Source organism: Oncorhynchus mykiss, chromosome 3 (genome assembly GCF_057628025.1).
Source record: "Oncorhynchus mykiss isolate SJ-2025 chromosome 3, ASM5762802v1, whole genome shotgun sequence".
Classification (NCBI taxonomy): domain Eukaryota; kingdom Metazoa; phylum Chordata; class Actinopteri; order Salmoniformes; family Salmonidae; genus Oncorhynchus; species Oncorhynchus mykiss.
In genome coordinates, this window is record NC_143024.1 from 46,954,859 (window position 1) to 46,973,822 (window position 18,964).

An 18,964-nucleotide genomic window follows, 5' to 3' on the forward strand; every position below is an offset into this window, starting at 1 on the left:
CACTGAGAGGCTCTTGCTGCAAGGGAATGCCTGCGAGCTTGAAAGACGTTTTGGACACTTACAGTGAAAATGCTTAACTTTGTTAAAGCAAGGTGAAGATGGCGCCGGAGGGTAGGGCTGCTGTCTTATCAGTTCTTAACCACCCATGCTATTTTTTATATTTTTTTGCGTTGTTCTTAACTTGTTTTGTACATAATGTTGCTGCTACCGTCTCTTATGACCAAAAAGAGCTGCTGGACATCTGAACTCGGTTGAGGAGTTCTTCTTCAATGAGTCAGACGGGAGGTGTATACTACGGACACCCGACCAAGCCCAGATCCCTGTGATTCACTGGTAAGGGAACATAGGATTCGTGGAAAGAGATAAGGATGCCTTGTGAGGATCAGGCGACAAGGGGCTAATCTACCCTTGCCTTCCGTTCTGCTAGCACACGTTCAATCGCTTGAAAATAAATGGGACAAACTGAAAGCAGGTATATCCTACCAACGGGACATTAAAAATTGTAATATCTTATATTTCACCGAATCGTGGCTGAGCAACGACAATATCAACATACAGCTGGTTGGTGACAAATACAATTTTATATGATTTTGAACCTGTTTATTTCTGCACTATACAATGACATGGACAGCAATCATGTAACGCTTTTATCAAGGGGCAAAGTATTGACACATTTTTTTGAAGAGACGAGCTTAAAGCTTTCTTTACTGACCATAATTTTCACTTGTCTGTCCACTTGCATGATGAGGAGTTTCTCACACGACTGGCTTATCTGGGTGATGTTTTTTCTCACCTGAATTATCTGAATCTAGGATTACAGGGACTCTCCACAACTATATTCAATGTGCAGGACATACAGTGGGGCAAAAAAGTATTTAGTCAGCCACCAATTGTGCAAGTTCTCCCACTTAAAAAGATGAGAGAGGCCTGTAATTTTCATCATAGGTACACTTCAAAATGAGAAAAAAAATCCAGAAAATCACATTGTAGGATTTTTAATGAATTTGTTTGCAAATTATGGTGGAAAATAAGTATTTTTTGTCTGTCATAGTTGAAGTGTACCTATGATGAAAATTACAGGCCTCTCATCTTTTTAAGTGGGAGAACTTGCACAATTGGTGGCTAGCTAAATACTTTTTTGCCCCACTGTAAATTGAGGCTATGATTACGAAGTTGGTTCTCTTCTCTGTCTCTGTATTAACAAGGACAACACACAGGTATTTCCATCATTGTATGATTTGTTTGTATGCAAATGAACTCAAGCTTACGGACAATGGCAAATGTGATATAGCGAGTGAGTTGGGTGCGCTAATACGCAGATACTTTACCGAAACGGATGACACAAACAACTGGATTAATTATCCCTTTCATGCCCTGCCTCCAGTCCACTTACCGATATCTGAACAAGAGAGCCTCATTGAAATTGCAACTGTCGGTTCTGTGAAGATTGAATTTAATCAGAAGCCACTGCCAGATTTCTGGATTGGGCTGCGCACAGAGTATCCTGCCTTGGCAAATCGCGCTGTTAAGACACTGATGCCCTTTGCAAGCACCTATGTGAGAGTGGATTCTTGGCCCTCACTAGCATGACAACTAAATACAGGCACAGACTGTGTGCGGAAAATTATTTAAGACTGAAACTCTCTCCAATACAACCCAACTTTGCAGAGTTGTGCTTCCTTTCAAGCATACCCTTCTCATTAACCTGTGGTGAGTTATTCACAATTTTGAATTAACAAATACGGTTTTATATGTAAGATAGTTAACAAAAAGCTAAATTATTGATTATTATTATTATTATTATTATATTATTATTTGTACCCTGGTCCTATAAGAGCTCTTTGTCACTTCCCACGAGCAAGGTTGTGACAAACTCACACTCGTTCTCATGTTAATAAATGTATTGTATAGTGTTTGTGTGGCAGGCTTACAGTGATGGCAAAAAACAACATTTTAGAGTGCACTGACCCTGGTGCTAGAGGGGGTACGCAGCTGGAGGTTTAATGTTTGAAGGGGTACGGGACTATAAAACGTTTCGGAACCACTGATATAGACTATGATGCATGCGCTATCGTAAGCAAAGCACATCCTTTGAATACAATAATTGTTACTCCAAATATGTATATGGACACTATAAATAAAAGCTAAATATGTTTTATTGTCACATACAACAGTGGGTTAACTCAGTGGAAACAGTGGGTTAACTCAGTCAAATCAATCAAATTTATTTATAAAGCCCTTACATCAGCTGATGTCACAAAGTGATGTACAGAAACCCAGCCTAAAACCCCAAGCAATGCAGGTGTAGAAGCATGGTGGCTAGGAATAACTCCATAGAAAGCCCAGAACCCAGAATGAGGGGTGGCCAGTCTTCTTCTGGCTGTGCCGGGTGGAGATTATAACAGAACATGGCCAAGATGTTCAAATGTTCATAGGTGACCAGCAGGGTCAAATAATAATAGTCACAGTGGTTGTCGAGGGTGCGACAGGTCAGCACCTCAGGAGTAAATGTCAGTTGACTTTTCATAGCCGATCGTTCAGAGTGTCTCTACCGCTCCTGCTGTCTCTAGAGAGTTGAAAACAGCAGGTCTGGGACAGGTAGCACGTCCGGTGAACAGGTCAGGGTTCCATAGCCGCAGACAGAACAGTTGAAACTGGAGCAGCAACACAGCCAGGCGGACTGGGGACACCAAGGAGTCATCAGGCTAGGTAGTCCTAAGGCATGGTCCTAGGGCTCAGGTCCTCCTCCGAGAGAGAAAAAGAAAGACAGACAGACAGACAGACAGACAGACAGACAGAAAGAGGGAGAATTAGAGAGAGCATACTTAAATTCACACAGGACACGGGATAAGACAGGAGAAATACTCCAGATATAACAGACTGACTCTAGCCCCCCGACACATAAACTTCTGCAGCATAAATACTGGAGGCTGAGACAGGAGGGGTCGGGAGACACTGTGGCCCCATCCGACAATACCCCACCCACTTTGCCAAAATGGCAGGATATAACCCCACCCACTTTGCCAAAGCACAGCCCCCCCCCCCCCCCCCCCCACCACTAGAGGGATATCAGCCTGCAAAGATCTCCGCCATGGCACAACCCAAGGGGGCGCCAACCCAGACAGGGAAATCATGTCAGTGACTCAACCCACTCAAGTGATGCACCCCTCCTAGGGACGGCATGGAAGAGCAACAGTACGCCAGTGACTCAGCCCCTGTCACAGGGTTAGAGGCAGAGAATCCCAGTGGATAGAGGGGAACCGGGCAGGCAGAGACAGCAAGGACGGTTCGTTGCTCCAGTGCCTTTCCGTTCACCTTCACACTCCTGGGCCAGACTACACTCAACCATAGGACCTACTGAAGAGATGAGTCTTCATAAAGACTTAAAGGTTGAGACCGAGTCTGCGTCTCTCACATGGGTAGGCATACAATTCCATAAAAATGGAGCTCTATAGGAGAAAGCCCTGCCTCAAGCTGTTTGCTTAGAAATTCTAGGGCCAATTAGGAGGCCTGCGTCTTGTGACCGTAGCTAACGTGTAGGTATGTACGCAGGACCAAATCGGAAAGATCGGTAGGAGCAAGCCCATGTAATGCTTTGTAGGTTAGCAGTAAAACCTTGAAATTAGCCCTTGCCTTAACAGGAAGCCAGTATAGAGAGGCTAGCACTGGAGTAATATGATCAAATATTTTGGTTCTAGTTCAGATTCTAGCAGCCGTCTTTAGCTGCTTTGCTCAGGGGCAGAACGACATAATTTTACCTTGTGAGCTCGGGGATTCAATCCAGCAACCTTTCGGTTGCTGGCCCAACACTATCCACTAGGCTACCTGCAGCCATGTGTATATTGTCTATATTTATGTTTGCCTGATGTACTATATGTGCTTGTTTTTGTATTGTGCAGGGCTCATTTGTCAAAGTGACTTTAGTCTCAATATGACTTCCCTGTTGACATAAAGGTAAATAATAATAATACTGTTCCAGGCTGATCAGTAGAGCAGTGTTGGAGAGCTGATCTATTGGACACCAATGTTGATCCAATATCTCTGCCCCTTCATATCATTCTCTGCAGATGGCCCAACCTCAGTCCCATTACTCACTCTAACCCTAGAGCCTGACACTGCTCTGACAGCTCTTTGATGACACAGCTCAATAGGAGGGTTTGATGCCACGCCAGGCCCTAATCCCTAAACCAGAGGAATGAGATGGAGAGGGAAATAAGGACATGGAGAAGTCCTATTCTACTCATCTCCTCTAGTGCTTTATATCCTTTGCATCATCACTTCTTGAAACAGGCCTTGAAAGTAGGGAGAGGTGGTAGAGGGAGGGAAAGAGGAGAGAGAGAGAGAGTAAGAAAAAGGAGAGGAGGGGGAGTGAGAATAAGTAACGGGGGGGGTTTGTGAAGTAGCACCAATCTAATCAATTGCTAGATGTGGCAGCATGGATTTAGTGATACGGACCATTTGGTGGATAAGAGCACAGCCCCTTGCCAGACCAGCACTGAGCTCACACGATGTCTGCCAGTAAGCAACAGCCTCAATCAATTCACAGACAGAGGGCCATACAATCTCCAAGTAATGTGCTCAGCTCCATAGAAAACTGTACAAAGAATTCTCAGCTCTAGAATTGTTAGTAGCATTATAGTAGTGACATGGTTGTTGCCGAAGCTTTTTTAAATTCAGAATATGTGGGTTATTTTTGGCATGGCGTGTTCTGTCCTGACTCCTGAGAACTGATGCATAGCCGTTCTGCAACAGGGCCATAACTCATACGCTGTGTTGTATTTCACAGGGACTGCAGTGCGTGCCTCTTAACAAGGCTTTTATAAACAGTCCTCCCCCACTGCCCCCGCTAACGAGAGGGTAATCAGCCTTTTAATTAGCTTGATCAACTAATTTCAGATCCCACAAGTGCTCCCCATTTGGCCCATAGATTACATGCACAAAGTAATCATGTCAGTTGCAAAGAGGCCCATGGAGGACAGTGTTCTGTCCCTGCAATGTAGAACACATTTTGTGGAGTTTCACCCCTGAGGTGTTTTTGGCTAAGATGTATCATATCAGTTGTCATGTTTCGATAAACTCATTTTCAGGGATCTCGGAAAAGTAATAATCATTGAGCAAGTACATAAGTAAATAGAAAGCTATGTTAACAAACCTCCAGCTGATACAGTCAGCTGGGTTTGTGTTCCTAAACACAAAATGGTGCTGAAAACAGAAATGCAACAGTAATGAATAATGCCAGTTATTGAAGAATCCTTGGGATAGTACAGTAAGGGAGTTTTGTTGATGTGAGATGAGGTGAATTTACATCAATATACAGTGTCTCCCTGTGCCTGTCTCCCTGTGCTTCCAGAGGCTTGTGAGGCTTGCATGATTTCTTGCAGTTTGTACGTGCTCCATGGAAGTGTCCATGGGATGAGGCAGGAATAGAGACGAGAGCCCTCTGAGAGGACAGTCATAACAGACACCGGCACCTCTGCAGGAATCAGGGATTAGTCACAGCCACAGATCTAACTCTGAACTTTCTATCGCTCTTAGTCCTCATTTTTCTGCATTCCCTTCTTCCCCTCACACAGTCACATTTCTGTGTAATTGCTCAGTGGCTAAGTTAGTCTGCTGTAAGTGACATTCGGACGGTGGCCTCTGAAATGAATCATGCTTTGGCAACTTGTCCTCGGAATGATGTTTGGTTCTCTTCTTTCATCATGGTGACTTCCTCTGTGAAGCTCTTGCATGAATTATGGTGCCAGCGGGAGGCACACATCGCTCAATTAAGAGAGCTTGTATTCTGAGATCATACACATTCCTCAGACCATATGCACAGCTGTTTTTTTTCACTCGCGGTTATCTGCTATGTTCATGTATGGCTCGTTAATGCGCTATTAATAGGTGTGTCCAATCTGCCATTTGAACCCTTGATCTGCAAAAAAAAGGTGGGGGGCTCAAACAAACCTGAAGGTTGTAGATGGAGTAAAAGTATGAAAAGCTGATAAGCATGTTGTAATAAGACTGATTTGCAATAGTACATAGTATTTTGAAGGACAGTGGAATGCAGTTCAACCGCTTCTGACCAAGATAGTCCTCAAATGTCACATAGATACAGCTACAGTGTATAGAAGCAAAAATAACATCTAAATAACCTCACAGCCTCCTACCCTGTCTTCTTCCCACAGTTCCCCCCTCCCCTATTGCGCCCCCGCAGCTGCTGCGAGCGGGCTCCACATATCTGATCATCCAGCTCAACACCAACTCCATCCTGGGAGATGGCCCTATCATCAGGAAGGAGATTGAGTACCGGGCCAGCCAATCACCTTGGTCCGAGGTCCATGGGGTCAACATGGTCACCTACAAGCTGTGGCACCTGGACCCAGACACGGAGTATCACATAAGTGTGTTGCTGACCCGGCCCGGAGAGGGCGGCACCGGACCACCCGGACCACCCCTCATCAGCAGGACTAAGTGTGCAGGTGAGGGTCTGGGCAGTGTGGCAAGGTCTAGATATTCTTGTACAGTATGTGACATTCTCATAGTTGTCAGTGTTTGGTAACACAGAATAGTTTGGTAATACATGTTATTAACCACTTGCAAATCCTTGATTAAGTCTTACCATCATTTTTTTATTGATTTGCACATTTTATTGTAAGATCATTCTAGTTTTCTTGGTCTGACTGATATGTTTCTAGTCTTGATAAATAGAGGGAAGTGCATCATTCTACAAGCAGTTTGCTTCGTCTGTGGATTTTACCTACGAAACCTCAGAAACGCTCATATTTTTGGTCATTTTAGAGAGGATATTTCCTCAGACTATTCAAAGTACAGATGCCCAACAGCTAGATGCTCAGACTTTATTTAATCTCAGAGTAATTGCTTCATTATATTATTGAATTTGAAAAGTGGAATAGCAGACCATCGACTGTGGTGATAATGTGGCCAAATTGTATTCCAGACTGAAACCCTTCTGTGAGATTGAGAGGTGGTCTTTGTAAAAAAAAAAAAAAAAATAGCTGGAAGAAAACAACTAGCACACACACACTCAACCACAAAATTCATGCCTATTTCCTGTGGGCATTTGTCCCATGTCTCCTACAGTCATCAGTCTTTAATATGCCCAGCGATCTCTTCCCACCACAAACCATCTCTCACCCCCCCCCCTCCCTGTTCCACCAACCACAGCCTCCATGTCCTGTCTGATGACACATTAAGCACACTCCCTTTTCCCAATAGCCACAGACACCAGCCATTCATCAGTAAAATAGAGAGCCCAGAGCCAGCTCTCACTCAAAAACACAGGAAAAAAAATGAGAGGAAGTAGAGAAAGGATACACAAGGAAAAAATTATAATATTTTTTAAAGAGATAGACAGGGAAAGAGGAGAGGGAATTTTATAGTTGTGAGGTGAGAGAGGATGCACACACTGTTGTAATGTACATTTATTTTAGTGGCACTGTTTTATCCTGTCTGTCATGTTTATTTCCTCCAGATAATTTTCATACCAATTGTGACTCCAAATAACTGTCTCAGATATCAAAGCCTGACTTCTTGCCCTTTCATTTCCCCAGCTGTTGTTTTCACAACATAAGGGTTAGGTTTTTGTGTCTACTTGTTTGTTCTGTTGGTGGCCTGATCCTGATTCACACACCTTCAGATACTCCTCTCCATCACCCCGTTCACCCTCCAGAAGTCTCTAATCACCACCTGGACACCCTTGAGTTCCACTGACCCAACCCCCAGACCATCTGGTCCAGAACCCACACTGACCCCAAACGTCATTATTGCATTATGATCCTCCTCAAATTTGTTGGGCTGCTTAGGTCTAAGCATGAGGAAATATATGGTCTTGTCACAGTGGGGATCTCTGGGAGTGTGCTAGTTACCAGAGTGAACAGGCTTGGACCCTCTTGGTGTTCTTATGACTAAAGTTACTTTATTCTCCAAAAAACAGTGTTGCCATGGACTGGGTATGTTCTGCTCTTCCGTGGGAACAACGCCTCTCTTCCTGGCTTGTGCAGACCTATATAGTGGAGCCCGGGCGTTCTCCTGTGAGTGCTGTAAAACTAATGGCCGTGAATGTGAACATGGTCTCCGCCCGCCTCTGATGGCCAGCCAGGTGTGCTTGATGAGACATCACTGTGATTATCAGCAGGGCTGCATTATCGTAGCTCAAAGCCCCTCAAGTAAATCACAGAGGAGACAAGTTATTTCCAAACCTATTTAATAGGCTTCCACCTGCTTCTGGGTCACTGAGCCTTCTGGAGAGCCCCTGCCACCAGACCTCTCTGCCGAGCGAGGGGCTTCATACTGGTGCCTGACTAAAATTAGGAACATTACAGTGTGCTCATCCCTTTCATGGCTCGTCTTCCTCGTCCATCATGGCAGGCCTCCTTCATCTCCCATCTCCCCTGTGGTTAAGTCTCCAGACTGTGCAGACTATCCATTACACCATAAAGACAATTCTCAATCAAATTGAACAATTGTTTTAACATTTCCTGCCGCGTCTAATGTACCACTACTTTATTACCCAGACCACATATGTATCTGCTGTCACAAACTGATGTTCAGAACGAAGCAGTGGTCATGTTTCCTTCTAGACCGAGATGCCAGAAAACACATTTGGAAAGTAAACAGGTGACTGTGGAGGGGCTTAAGTATAGATTGCCAGTGTCATGAAATTCTGCTTCAGTGAGAAAGATAATTAATAGAAAGGGATAAATGGATCAACTTCAGGGAGAGATATAATTAATAGAAAGGGATGAAGAGATGAATAGAAGAGAGAACCTTTTGAGTGGTGCGTTAGTGTGTGTGTGTGTGCATGTGCCTGTTTGTGCTCATATATTTCCTTGCATATTCAGAGAGAGCACCTTTTAAATCCATCTCCCTTGATTACTCCCATTCTTCCTTTAATTAAGCTTTCTCTCGCTCATCGATGCATTAGCTCCATTGTTTTAGTCCTCAGCACAAATAACTGCAGTGAGAGAAGAATCCCTTTGAGTGTTATAGTCAGTGCAGGAATGAAGACGTTGGCTTTAACCTTACTCTTCTCACTGCTGAGCCCTCCACTCCATATCTCCTCTGTCACTCTCACTCTCCTCTACCATTAGTCACAAATCCCTATTAAAAGAACAAAGCAATACAATACATTATGTGGAATATTGTTTGACAAAAAGGCATCGATTGTGTTAATAATGGGATGTGACAAATGCCTCCATTGGTAATGTGTTGCCTGAGAGTGTCCTTGGCTCACCCCTGTAGCCTGTATCTCTTACTGCAACACAGACTGGCTTGTGCTTGAAGGCACAGAGGCTTCTCAGTATCTCTGTATCCCTCTATCGGTCTATGCCGAGGGAGGAGTAGAAAGACAAGGCTGTAGTTCTCTCTGCTTGAGTCAAAGGAAACAGGGTTGACTCCAAACCCAGCAGTGACCAGAAGTAACTGGGTGACTGCTAAAAACAAGCAGCCTGTCAAAATGACCCAGCAATAAAAATATACTGGCGGAATTGAATGCCCTTGGACAGCGCTCTTATTTATGGTTCTGAATTTGGCCTCTGGGCATGGAACTATAGCGGACACTCAATTTTGTAGTTGACACGTAGGCGGGGACTGGCGGGGGTGTGACAGAGACCCGCAGCCTGTCCCATTAATTAGCGTAATTGGCACTAGTCCGTGCATGGCTGGCGGGGGACGTGAGTGTGCCGCGCCCACAGTTTCTCTCTGGCAGGAAAACTGTTGACCTCAATGATGGGACATGGTAGCGCCACCTAGCTTGGATGAACAGCTTCCAACACATCGGCGTGACCGAGAGAACGTTGTCAGAACTTGTCACACATGGGAACATCAGGGCTATTACTAAAGGATTTCATTAAAACGTAAAGATTTCGTAATTTACACTGTGTTTAAACAGTTTTTATTTCAGCTTTATTTAACCAGGTTAGTCTCTTGAGATAAAAATATGTTTTTCAAAAGAAGACCTGGACCTAGTTGATAACCTTGCCTTCTCTCTCTCTTCCTTTCCCTCCCTTCCTCCCACCTTCCCACCTTCCCTCTGTTAGAACCAACACGGGCATTGCGAGGTCTCACAGCCTCAGAGATCCAGTCCAGGCAGCTGACCCTGCAGTGGGAGACGCTGGCCTACAACTTGACCCGCTGCCACACCTACTCTGTGTCCCTGTGCTACCGCTATGCCACCGCAGGGGGCGGTGGCGGGCACAACACTACTGTGCGCGAGTGCCTGGCGGTGGAGCACAATGCCTCACGCTTCACCCTGCGCGACCTGCCGGCCTACCATTCCATCCGGGTCCGTCTGGCGCTCGCCAACCCTGAGGGCAAGAAGGAGGGTCGGGAGGTCACCTTTCAGACTGAAGAGGACAGTAAGTGATGAGAGAATGTTGTAGACATATACTGTGCTTAGGAGCTAATACAGGGTACATATTCATAGAAACCGTAATAACATGGGAGAATGTTTGAGACATAAAAAGGAACTGATACATAAAGGGCACATATTCATATAAAGTAGAATGATATAGGAACCATCTTGTGTTAGAGTGCCCTAATGCGAAAATAATATTTTTCAGTGGTGCAATACTCCAGTCTTGTCAGGCCGCAGTTCAGGTTGTTGGTTACTATTCACAAAAATGTGTGGAGTCTGCTGAACACTGCTGGTACATTATATCAGTCCTTTTAGATGTACCTGATAGCCTGGCAAGGTCTGTTGGCTACCATCCAACCTCTTCACATGGCTGTCTACCTTCTCAATCCCTGCTTCCCAGAGATCTGTAAGAAACACTTGAATGTTTTAGTGACAGACTGTTCATTGATCACATTGGTGTCTGTCTGTTTAGGTAGTGGTGAAACTTCTGTGAGACCAAAATAACTCAAAGTACCTAGGGAGTCATCCAAAACTTTTCTCAGGAGGGAATTAACAAATGAACAAAATTAGTGCTGTTCAAATGGGCAAAAAAATCTAGCTATCTATACAGTTGGGATTGATAACACTGGGTCAGTCAACATCAGTAGTGTAAAGAACACGAGGGGAGACAGAGAGCTGGTTTCAAGCTCAGGACGCAGCAGGTGTTTATTGCAAAGGACCACAGGAGGAGGCAGGTAGCTGGGTCCAGGGGCATCCAGGGGCAGGCAGAAGGTCATACACAGGGGGTCCAAAAGGGCAACCGTACGGGCAGGGAAAAGGCTTGTAACATATTCCGGGAGATCAGGCAATAGGTAGATAACAGGAAATCCGATAGGCTTAAAGTACAGGCAGGGGATAAGCAAAAAGTGTTGTTAGTGAGGCAGGCCAAAACTATCATACACGGGAGGAGTAAATCACGGGAAACCCAGAGCTCTAAAAGATGTGTGTCACAAAACAAACATTACATCACAGTGATGGAGTGCAAAGAACTGAACTAAATAGTGTGTGATAATGACATACAGGTGTGTGATTAGAAGGTGATTAGAATCCAGGTGATTTGGGATCTGGAGAGTGAGCTGCGTTCAGGGGATCTAGGTGTTTGAGAGTGTGGGCTGGAAAGTGAGCTGTGTTCAGGGGATCTATGTGTTTGGGGGTGTGAGTTGGAAGCAGACGTTACAAGTAGCTACAGTTTGATTGAAGCGATTCATAACTATTATTGTCCGTCTCCTTTCCCATACGGTTGTGTCTCAGTAGACTTGAATAAAAGCGTTGTGACCATCTCAAAGAGGCTGCATCAGTATACCGAAGGATCCGTCTCCTTTCTCAAATGAAAATTAAATATTAATAATCATATCTGAGGCCCACTAGTAAGCCAGAAAGAACGGATTTCCCCCCATATCTCCCAATATATTCCTTTTTTGCCAAGGCAGCCAACAGCTGCCTCTGTGCATTGCAGATGCCTGGCTGAAGGACAAATACATTTTTCCATTAAAAAGAAACTAAACAAATGCACTGTTCTCACACCAAAGGGAGAAAAAAAATTGTGAGAGAGCAAACGAGAATGAGAGAAAAAGCGAGGGAGAGAGAAAGAGAAAAAAAGAGATACCTGTCAATTATAAACACACCCTTCAAAAGCTTTTAATCAGGAACTCTCTTTCCAAACTCTGTCACTACCAAAATAACACCAGACTCAGCTGTTTCCTCACAGCGCTGAATGGTTGTTGCTTTAGCCCCAACTACCCCTCCACCCGGCACTCTACACACACAGACTAATGGGGATTGTGGTCTGGAATAGAAAACCACAGAGCACAGAGGATACTATAAAAACAGTTAGCATTGTTTTTATAGGGATGTGTCTAGGCCAGGTTTCCCCCTGGTGTCCAAGCCAGACAGAGCTTTAACAGCATTCACCATTTATCTGAGGAGGATGCATTTAATCACCACTATTCCACAGAGGTATTTTGAAGGCATAAGACTCATGGTACAATAGAAATGCTTTGTCCACTGTTGTACAGTAATTATATCATGTCACTGTCAGACTCGGTGCTCAAAGTAATATCTTTATCACGTAATATGAACCTCGCCATCATGATGATAGTATGAATCTGATCCGTCTGAATTGACTGTAAGTACTTGTTATTTACTATAGTATACTATACTCTACTTCAGTGGTTTTATATCCGTCAATCATCTCCTATTCTCTTTGCTTGTACACTCTCTGATTGCCCCTGACTATATGCACTATGGTTAACACAACATATAGTCCTGTATGTCCTACATGGTGCAGAATTCTCAGTTCTGAAGCTAACATTGTAAGAGAGACTCAGTGACATTGACCACTGAATATGATATTGACATTATGAGATGCTTGCCATGATATTACAGCTTCAATTTCCTGACCTGTTGCTTATTTCGAATAGTACCCGGTGGCATCGCCCCTGAATCGCTGACATTCACCCCCCTGGAGGACATGATTTTCCTCAAGTGGGAGGAGCCAGTGGAACCCAATGGTCTCATCACCCAATACGAGGTAAGGATGCTTCCCACTCTGCTTGATGCCCTCCAATCATCTTCCTCTAAACATCTCCTCCAAAGTTCTCAGGTTCACCCTCCTGGACCTCATATCCTATTAGAGTTTGTAGGCAGTGATTGGTGTAGTTTAGGTCAGCAAGAGCAGTGTCACAGGCATTGATTAGTGTAGGTAAGTTCTAGGAGAGAAATGTCACAGAACTTTTCACACAGAGAGTTTGAAACAAGGACAGAACAATAGCTATATTTTACAGGGGGTTGTTATTTGAGGTAATAGACACAACACAGCTGTTTGACGTTAAGAATACAGGCAGAACTGTACATACTGTACAGTACAGTGCATTTTTTTTACAAGCTCATAGTCCATCCCCAGAGCGCTCTCTGTTTCTCTCCACGCATCTAATAGTACATCTAGAGCTAGAAAATAGTCTGGCACCTTGTCACCAAGAGAAGTTAAGAAAAATATTTATCAGCATATAGCACTGCCATGCATCATCACATTTTTCACCCTCATTTATTAGCACTAATTTATTCATGCTAATTTTGGAGTAGGTCTCCGATGAAAACAGACAATTTGTAACGTTAGTCTCGCTTTCACCCTTCTGTCTTCACCTATGGTAGGTGCTCAGTACAGTATTACCTATGCCAGCCTCAAGCCTTCACCCAGCCGTCTCTCTTTCAATGTCATCTCAAGGAGGATATTATTAAATGGGGTTTGTGGTTTGACATATAAAGTGGAGGCAGGGATGGATTTTCTCCCCGTAGCGTCCTGATCTCTCTGAGCTGACAAAGAGAGCTTTAGACGGAGCCACAGAAGAAATCCTCTTAATTTCTCTCCCATTAAAGCTTTGACCTGTCTCCCTGAGCCCATCGACCGCCACGACTCCAGCCTCACAAGCCCCTTCTTGGTCCTCTTTGCTCTTTTTGAAGGCTATTATCGGCTTTTGTATTGGCTTTTTTTATGAGGAACACATAGGTCTCTGTGTGTACCTTGTACAGTCATTGGCTGTCTTCACAGCTACCACGCCCACATGGGTTATTGTAGTGCTTTTAAAATAATCTGCATCATCAATAGTTTGGTCAAGTCAGTGGGAAGTAAGGCGTGTCTGTGTTATTTAACATTCCCAGTTTTTACATTACTCTCTGATGCCACATTGGTGGAATCCCAAAAGGCAGTTTGACTGGGTGGGAAAACAAGTTGCTTCCAACAACATCAATATTTTACACAGAACACATTTCCACATTAGCATGAATGTCCTTCAGGCCATTACGAATGGATTAGCAAGCCAAACAAAATCATTAGCATCTTGTTATTGTGCAACCTGCAGGTTGTGAAATCTGTAAACACACAAAACAATATCGTTTTGATAATGATTCCAATTTCATGACAAAATAACAGCATTACACTGGACTGCATCACATATGCTGCTGTTACTATTTCTGTCACTTTATTTCTAGTTATATGTACATGTCTACCTCAATTACCTTGTACCCCTGCATGTCGACTTGGTACTGGTACCCCTTGTATATAGCCAAGTTATTGTTACTCATTGTGTATCTGTTATTACTTTTATTATTACATGTTTTACTTTTCTATTATTTCTCTATTTTCTTACTCTCTGCATTGTACACACTTGTTGTTTACGAAGCAAGTGATTAATACAATTTGATTAGATTTTGATTTGCAAAAAAAAAATTAACAATCAGTACATTGACTTAGAGCAGCAGCACAATTTTAAAAGTCAGATGTGAATCCTCAGAGAAGGTCAATTGTACAACATGTAAAGGATAGTTGCTCCACAAGTAAATAACTCATGCCCTCAGAAGTAATTGCTGTATAAATCATTCTGGTGTCTTTTTTTAATCTGTCCACAGATCAGCTATCAGAGCATTGAGTCGTCTGACCCGGGCATCAACGTGCCAGGACCTAGGAGAACAGTATCGAAGTTGAGGAACGAGACCTATCACATGTTCTCCAACCTTCACCCTGGCACCACATATCTGATTTCTGTCCGCGCCCGCACAACCAAGGGCTTCGGCCAGACCGCCCTAACTGAGATCACCACCAACATTTCAGGTGAGTGTTGGTGTGTGTGCACACCTACAGGTGTGTGTGTTCATGCTTGAATATGTGTCTATACATTTGTATTTATTGAGGATCCCCATTAGCTGATGCCTAGGCTACTCTTCCTGGGGTCAAGCAACATTAAGGCAGTTACAGTGCATTCGGAAAGTATTCAGACCCCTTCACATTTTCCACATTTTGCTACGTTACAGCCTCATTCTAAAATGGATTACATGCATTTTTCCTTATCAATCTACACACAATAAGCTATGATGACAAAGCAAACGTATTAAAAATAAAAAGAACAGACATACCTTACATCAGTGTGCAGATCTTATGCTAGCTATGAGACGAAAACATTTGCTCAGATGCATCCTGCTTCCACTGATCATCCTTGAGATGTTTCTACAACTTGATTTGAATCCACCTGTGGTAAATTCGATTGATTGGACATGATTTGGAAGGGCACACACCTGTCTATATAAGGTCCCACAGTTGACAGTGCATGTCAGAGCAAAAACCAAGCCATGAGGTCGAAGGAATTGTCCATAGAGCTCCGAGACAGGATTGTGTCGAGGCATAGATCTGGGGAAGGGTACCAAAACATTTCTGCAGCATTGAAGGTCCCCAAGAAGTCAGTGGCCTCCATCATTCTAAAATGGAAGAAATGTGGAACCACCCAGACTCTGTGGAGTCTGGGAACCACCCAGGTTGTGGAACCACCCAGGCAACCATCTCTTCAGCACTCCAATAATCAGGCCTTTATGGGTAGAGTGTCCAGACTGAAGGCACTCATCAGTAAAAGGCACATGACAGCCCGCTTGGAGTTTGCCAAAGGGCACCTAAAGGACTCTCAGACCATGAGAAACAAGATTCTCTGGTCAAATCAAATTGTATTGGTCACATACACATGGTTAGCAGATGTTAATGCGAGTGTAGCGAAATGCTTGTGCTTCTAGTTCCGCCAATGCAGTAATATATAACAAGTAATCTAACAAATTCACAACAACTACCTTATACACACAAATGTAAGGGATGAATAAATACATATAAATATATGGATGAGTGATGGCCGTGCTGCATAGGCAAGTTGTAGTAGATGGTATAGAACAGTATATACATATGAGATGAGTAATGTAGGATATGTAAACATCATTAAAGTGGCGTTATTTAAGGTGACTAGTGATACCTTTATTAAGTCCATTTATTGAAGTGGCCAGAGATTTGAGTCTGTATGTTGACAGCAGCCTCTCTATGTTAGTGATGGCTGTTTAACAGTCTGATGGCCTTGAGATAGAAGCTGTTTTTCAGTCTCTCGGTCCCATCTTTGATGCACCTGGACTGACCTCGCCTTCTGGATGATAGCGAAGTGAACAGGCAGTGGCTCGGTTGGTTGTTGTCCTTGATGATCTTGTTGGCCTTCCTGTGACATCGGGTGCTGTAGGTGTCCTGGAGGGCAGGTAGTTTGCCCCCAGTAATGCGTTGTGCAGACCGCACTAACAACTGAAGAGCCTTATGGTTGAGGGCGGTGCGGTCGCCGTACCATGCGGTGATACAGCCCGACAGGATGTTCTCGCTTGTTCATCTGTAACTTAAGGAAGGAACTTAAAACTTTCCACCTTCTCCACTACTGTCCCTTCAATGTGGATGGGGGGGTGCTCCCTCTGTTGTTTCCTGAGGTCCACGATTACATTTTTTATTTACCTTTATTTAACTAGGCAAGTCAGTTAAGAACAAATTCTTATTTTCAATGACGGCCTAGGAACAGTGGGTTAACTGCCTGTTCAGGGGCAGAACGACAGATTTGTACCTTGTAAGTTTGGGGTTTGAACTTGCAACCTTGCAACCCTGCCGCCCCAACGATCATCTCCTTTGTTTTGTTGACGTTGATTGAGAGGTTATTTTCCTTACACCACACTCCGAGGGCCCTCACCTCCTCCCTGTAAGTCGTCTCGTCGTTGTTGGTAATCAAGCCTACCGCTGTAGTGCTGTCTGCAAACATGATGTTTGAGTTGGAAGCGTGCATGGCCACGCAGTGGGTGAACAGGGAGTAGAGGAGAGGGCTGAGAATGCACCCTTGTGGGGACCCAGTGTTGAGGATCAGCGGGGTGGAGATGTTGTTTCCTACCTTCACCACCTGGGGGCGGCCCGTCAGAAAGTCCAGGACCCAGTTGCACAGGGTGGGGCCGAGATCCAGGGTCTCGAGCTTAATGACGAGTTTGGAGTGTACTATGGTATTACATTTTGAGCTGTAGTCAATGAACTGCATTCTTACATAAGTATTCCGCTTGTCCAGATGGGATAGGGCAGTGTGCAGTGTGATGGCGATTGCATCGTCAGTGGAACTATTGGGGAGGTAAGCAAATTGGAGTGGGTCTAGGGTATCAGGTAGGGTGGAGGGGATATGTTCCTTTACTATTCTCTCAAAGCACTTCATGATGACAGAAGTGAGTGCAACAGGGCGATAGTCATTTAGTTCAGTTACCTTAGCTGTCTTGGGAACAGGAACAATAGTGGCCATCTTGAGGCATGTGGGGACAACAGACTGGGATAGGGATTTATTGAAAATGTTTGTGAACACACCAGCCAGCTGGTCTGCGCATGCTGTGAGGACGCGGCTAGGGATGCCATCTGGGCCGGCAGCCTTGCATGGGTTAACATGTTTAAATGTTTTACTCACGTTAGCCACGGAGAAGGAGAGCCTACAGGCTTTGGTAGCGGGCCGTGTCAGTGGCACTGTATTGTCCTGAAAGCGAGCAAGAAGTTGTTTCATTTGTCTGGGAGGAAGACATCAATGTCCGTGACGGGTCTGGTTTTCTTTTTTTAATCTGTGACTGACTGTAGATCCTGCCACATGTTTGAGCCGTTGAATTGCGACTCTACTTTGTCTCTATACTGACGCTTTGCTTGTTTGATTGCCTTGCGGGGGTATAGCTGCACTGTTTGTATTCGGTCATGTTTCCAGTTGCCTTGCCATGATTAAAAGTGGTGGTTTGTGCTTTCAGTTTTGCTCGAATACTGCCATCAATCCACGGTTTCTGGTTAGGAAATGTTTTAATAGTCAGTGGGTACAACATCTCCGATGCACTTGCTAATAAACTCGCTAACCGAGTCAGCGTATACATCAATGTTGTTGTCTGAAGCTATCCAGAACATATCCCAGTCCACATGATCGAAGTAATCCTGAAGCGTGGAATCCGATTGGTCAGACCAGCGTTGGACAAACCTGAGCACTGGCGTTTCCTGTTTAAGTTTCTGTGCGGATCTGAAGATGGCGCCGACAGAGATGGTCGCCTCGCTTCAGGGCCTTAGGAAACTATGCAGTTATTTGTTTTTCTATGTATTATTTTATGTATTATTTCTTCCATTGTTAACCGAGGAAATCTCAAGTATTATTACATTAAGCCGGGAAGAACTATTGGATATAAAAGCGATGACAACTTACCAACATTACGACCAGGAATACGTCTTTCCTGAAGCGGATCCTTTGTTCGGACCTCCACCCTGGACATGGGATCTTATCCCAGAGACCGACCCAAAACCACGCGGTCGCCACAGGAGAGGCAGATGGAGCGGCCTACGGGTCAGACTCAGAAGGCGAGCACACCATCCACTGCTCCCGAGCAAATTACTCCCCAATGTCCAATCTCTAGATAACAAGGTGGATGAAATTAGGGAACGAGTTGCCTTCCAGAGAGACATCAGAGATTTGAACATTCTCTGTTTCACAGAAACATGGCTCATGTTGTCAGAGTCGGTCCAGCCACTTAGTTTCTTCGTGCATCGCGCCGACAGAAACAAACATCTCTCTGGTAAGAAGAAGGGCGGGGGTGTATGCCTTATGATTAACGACTCATGGTGTAATCATAACGACATACAGGAACTTAAGTCCTTTTGTTCACCTGACCTAGAATTCCTTACAATCAAATTCCGATCGCATTATCTTTCAAGATAGATCTTTCAAGGGTCTG

At 44.3% G+C, this 18,964-nt stretch overlaps 1 protein-coding gene across 14 annotated transcripts in view; it reads left to right on the top strand.

Moving 5' to 3' along the window:
* The window catches only part of ptprub (protein tyrosine phosphatase receptor type Ub), a 361,002-nt gene that overhangs the window by 216,779 nt on the left and 125,259 nt on the right, over positions 1-18,964 (top strand). For all 14 annotated transcript variants that reach the window (XM_090229389.1, XM_090229392.1, XM_090229391.1 and 11 more), the window contains exons 7-10: positions 6,171-6,464; positions 10,044-10,361; positions 12,820-12,929; positions 14,804-15,005. In XM_090229389.1, coding sequence (XP_090085515.1) covers positions 6,171-6,464; positions 10,044-10,361; positions 12,820-12,929; positions 14,804-15,005 — 924 coding nt within the window. The remainder of the gene's footprint in view (positions 1-6,170; positions 6,465-10,043; positions 10,362-12,819; positions 12,930-14,803; positions 15,006-18,964) is intronic.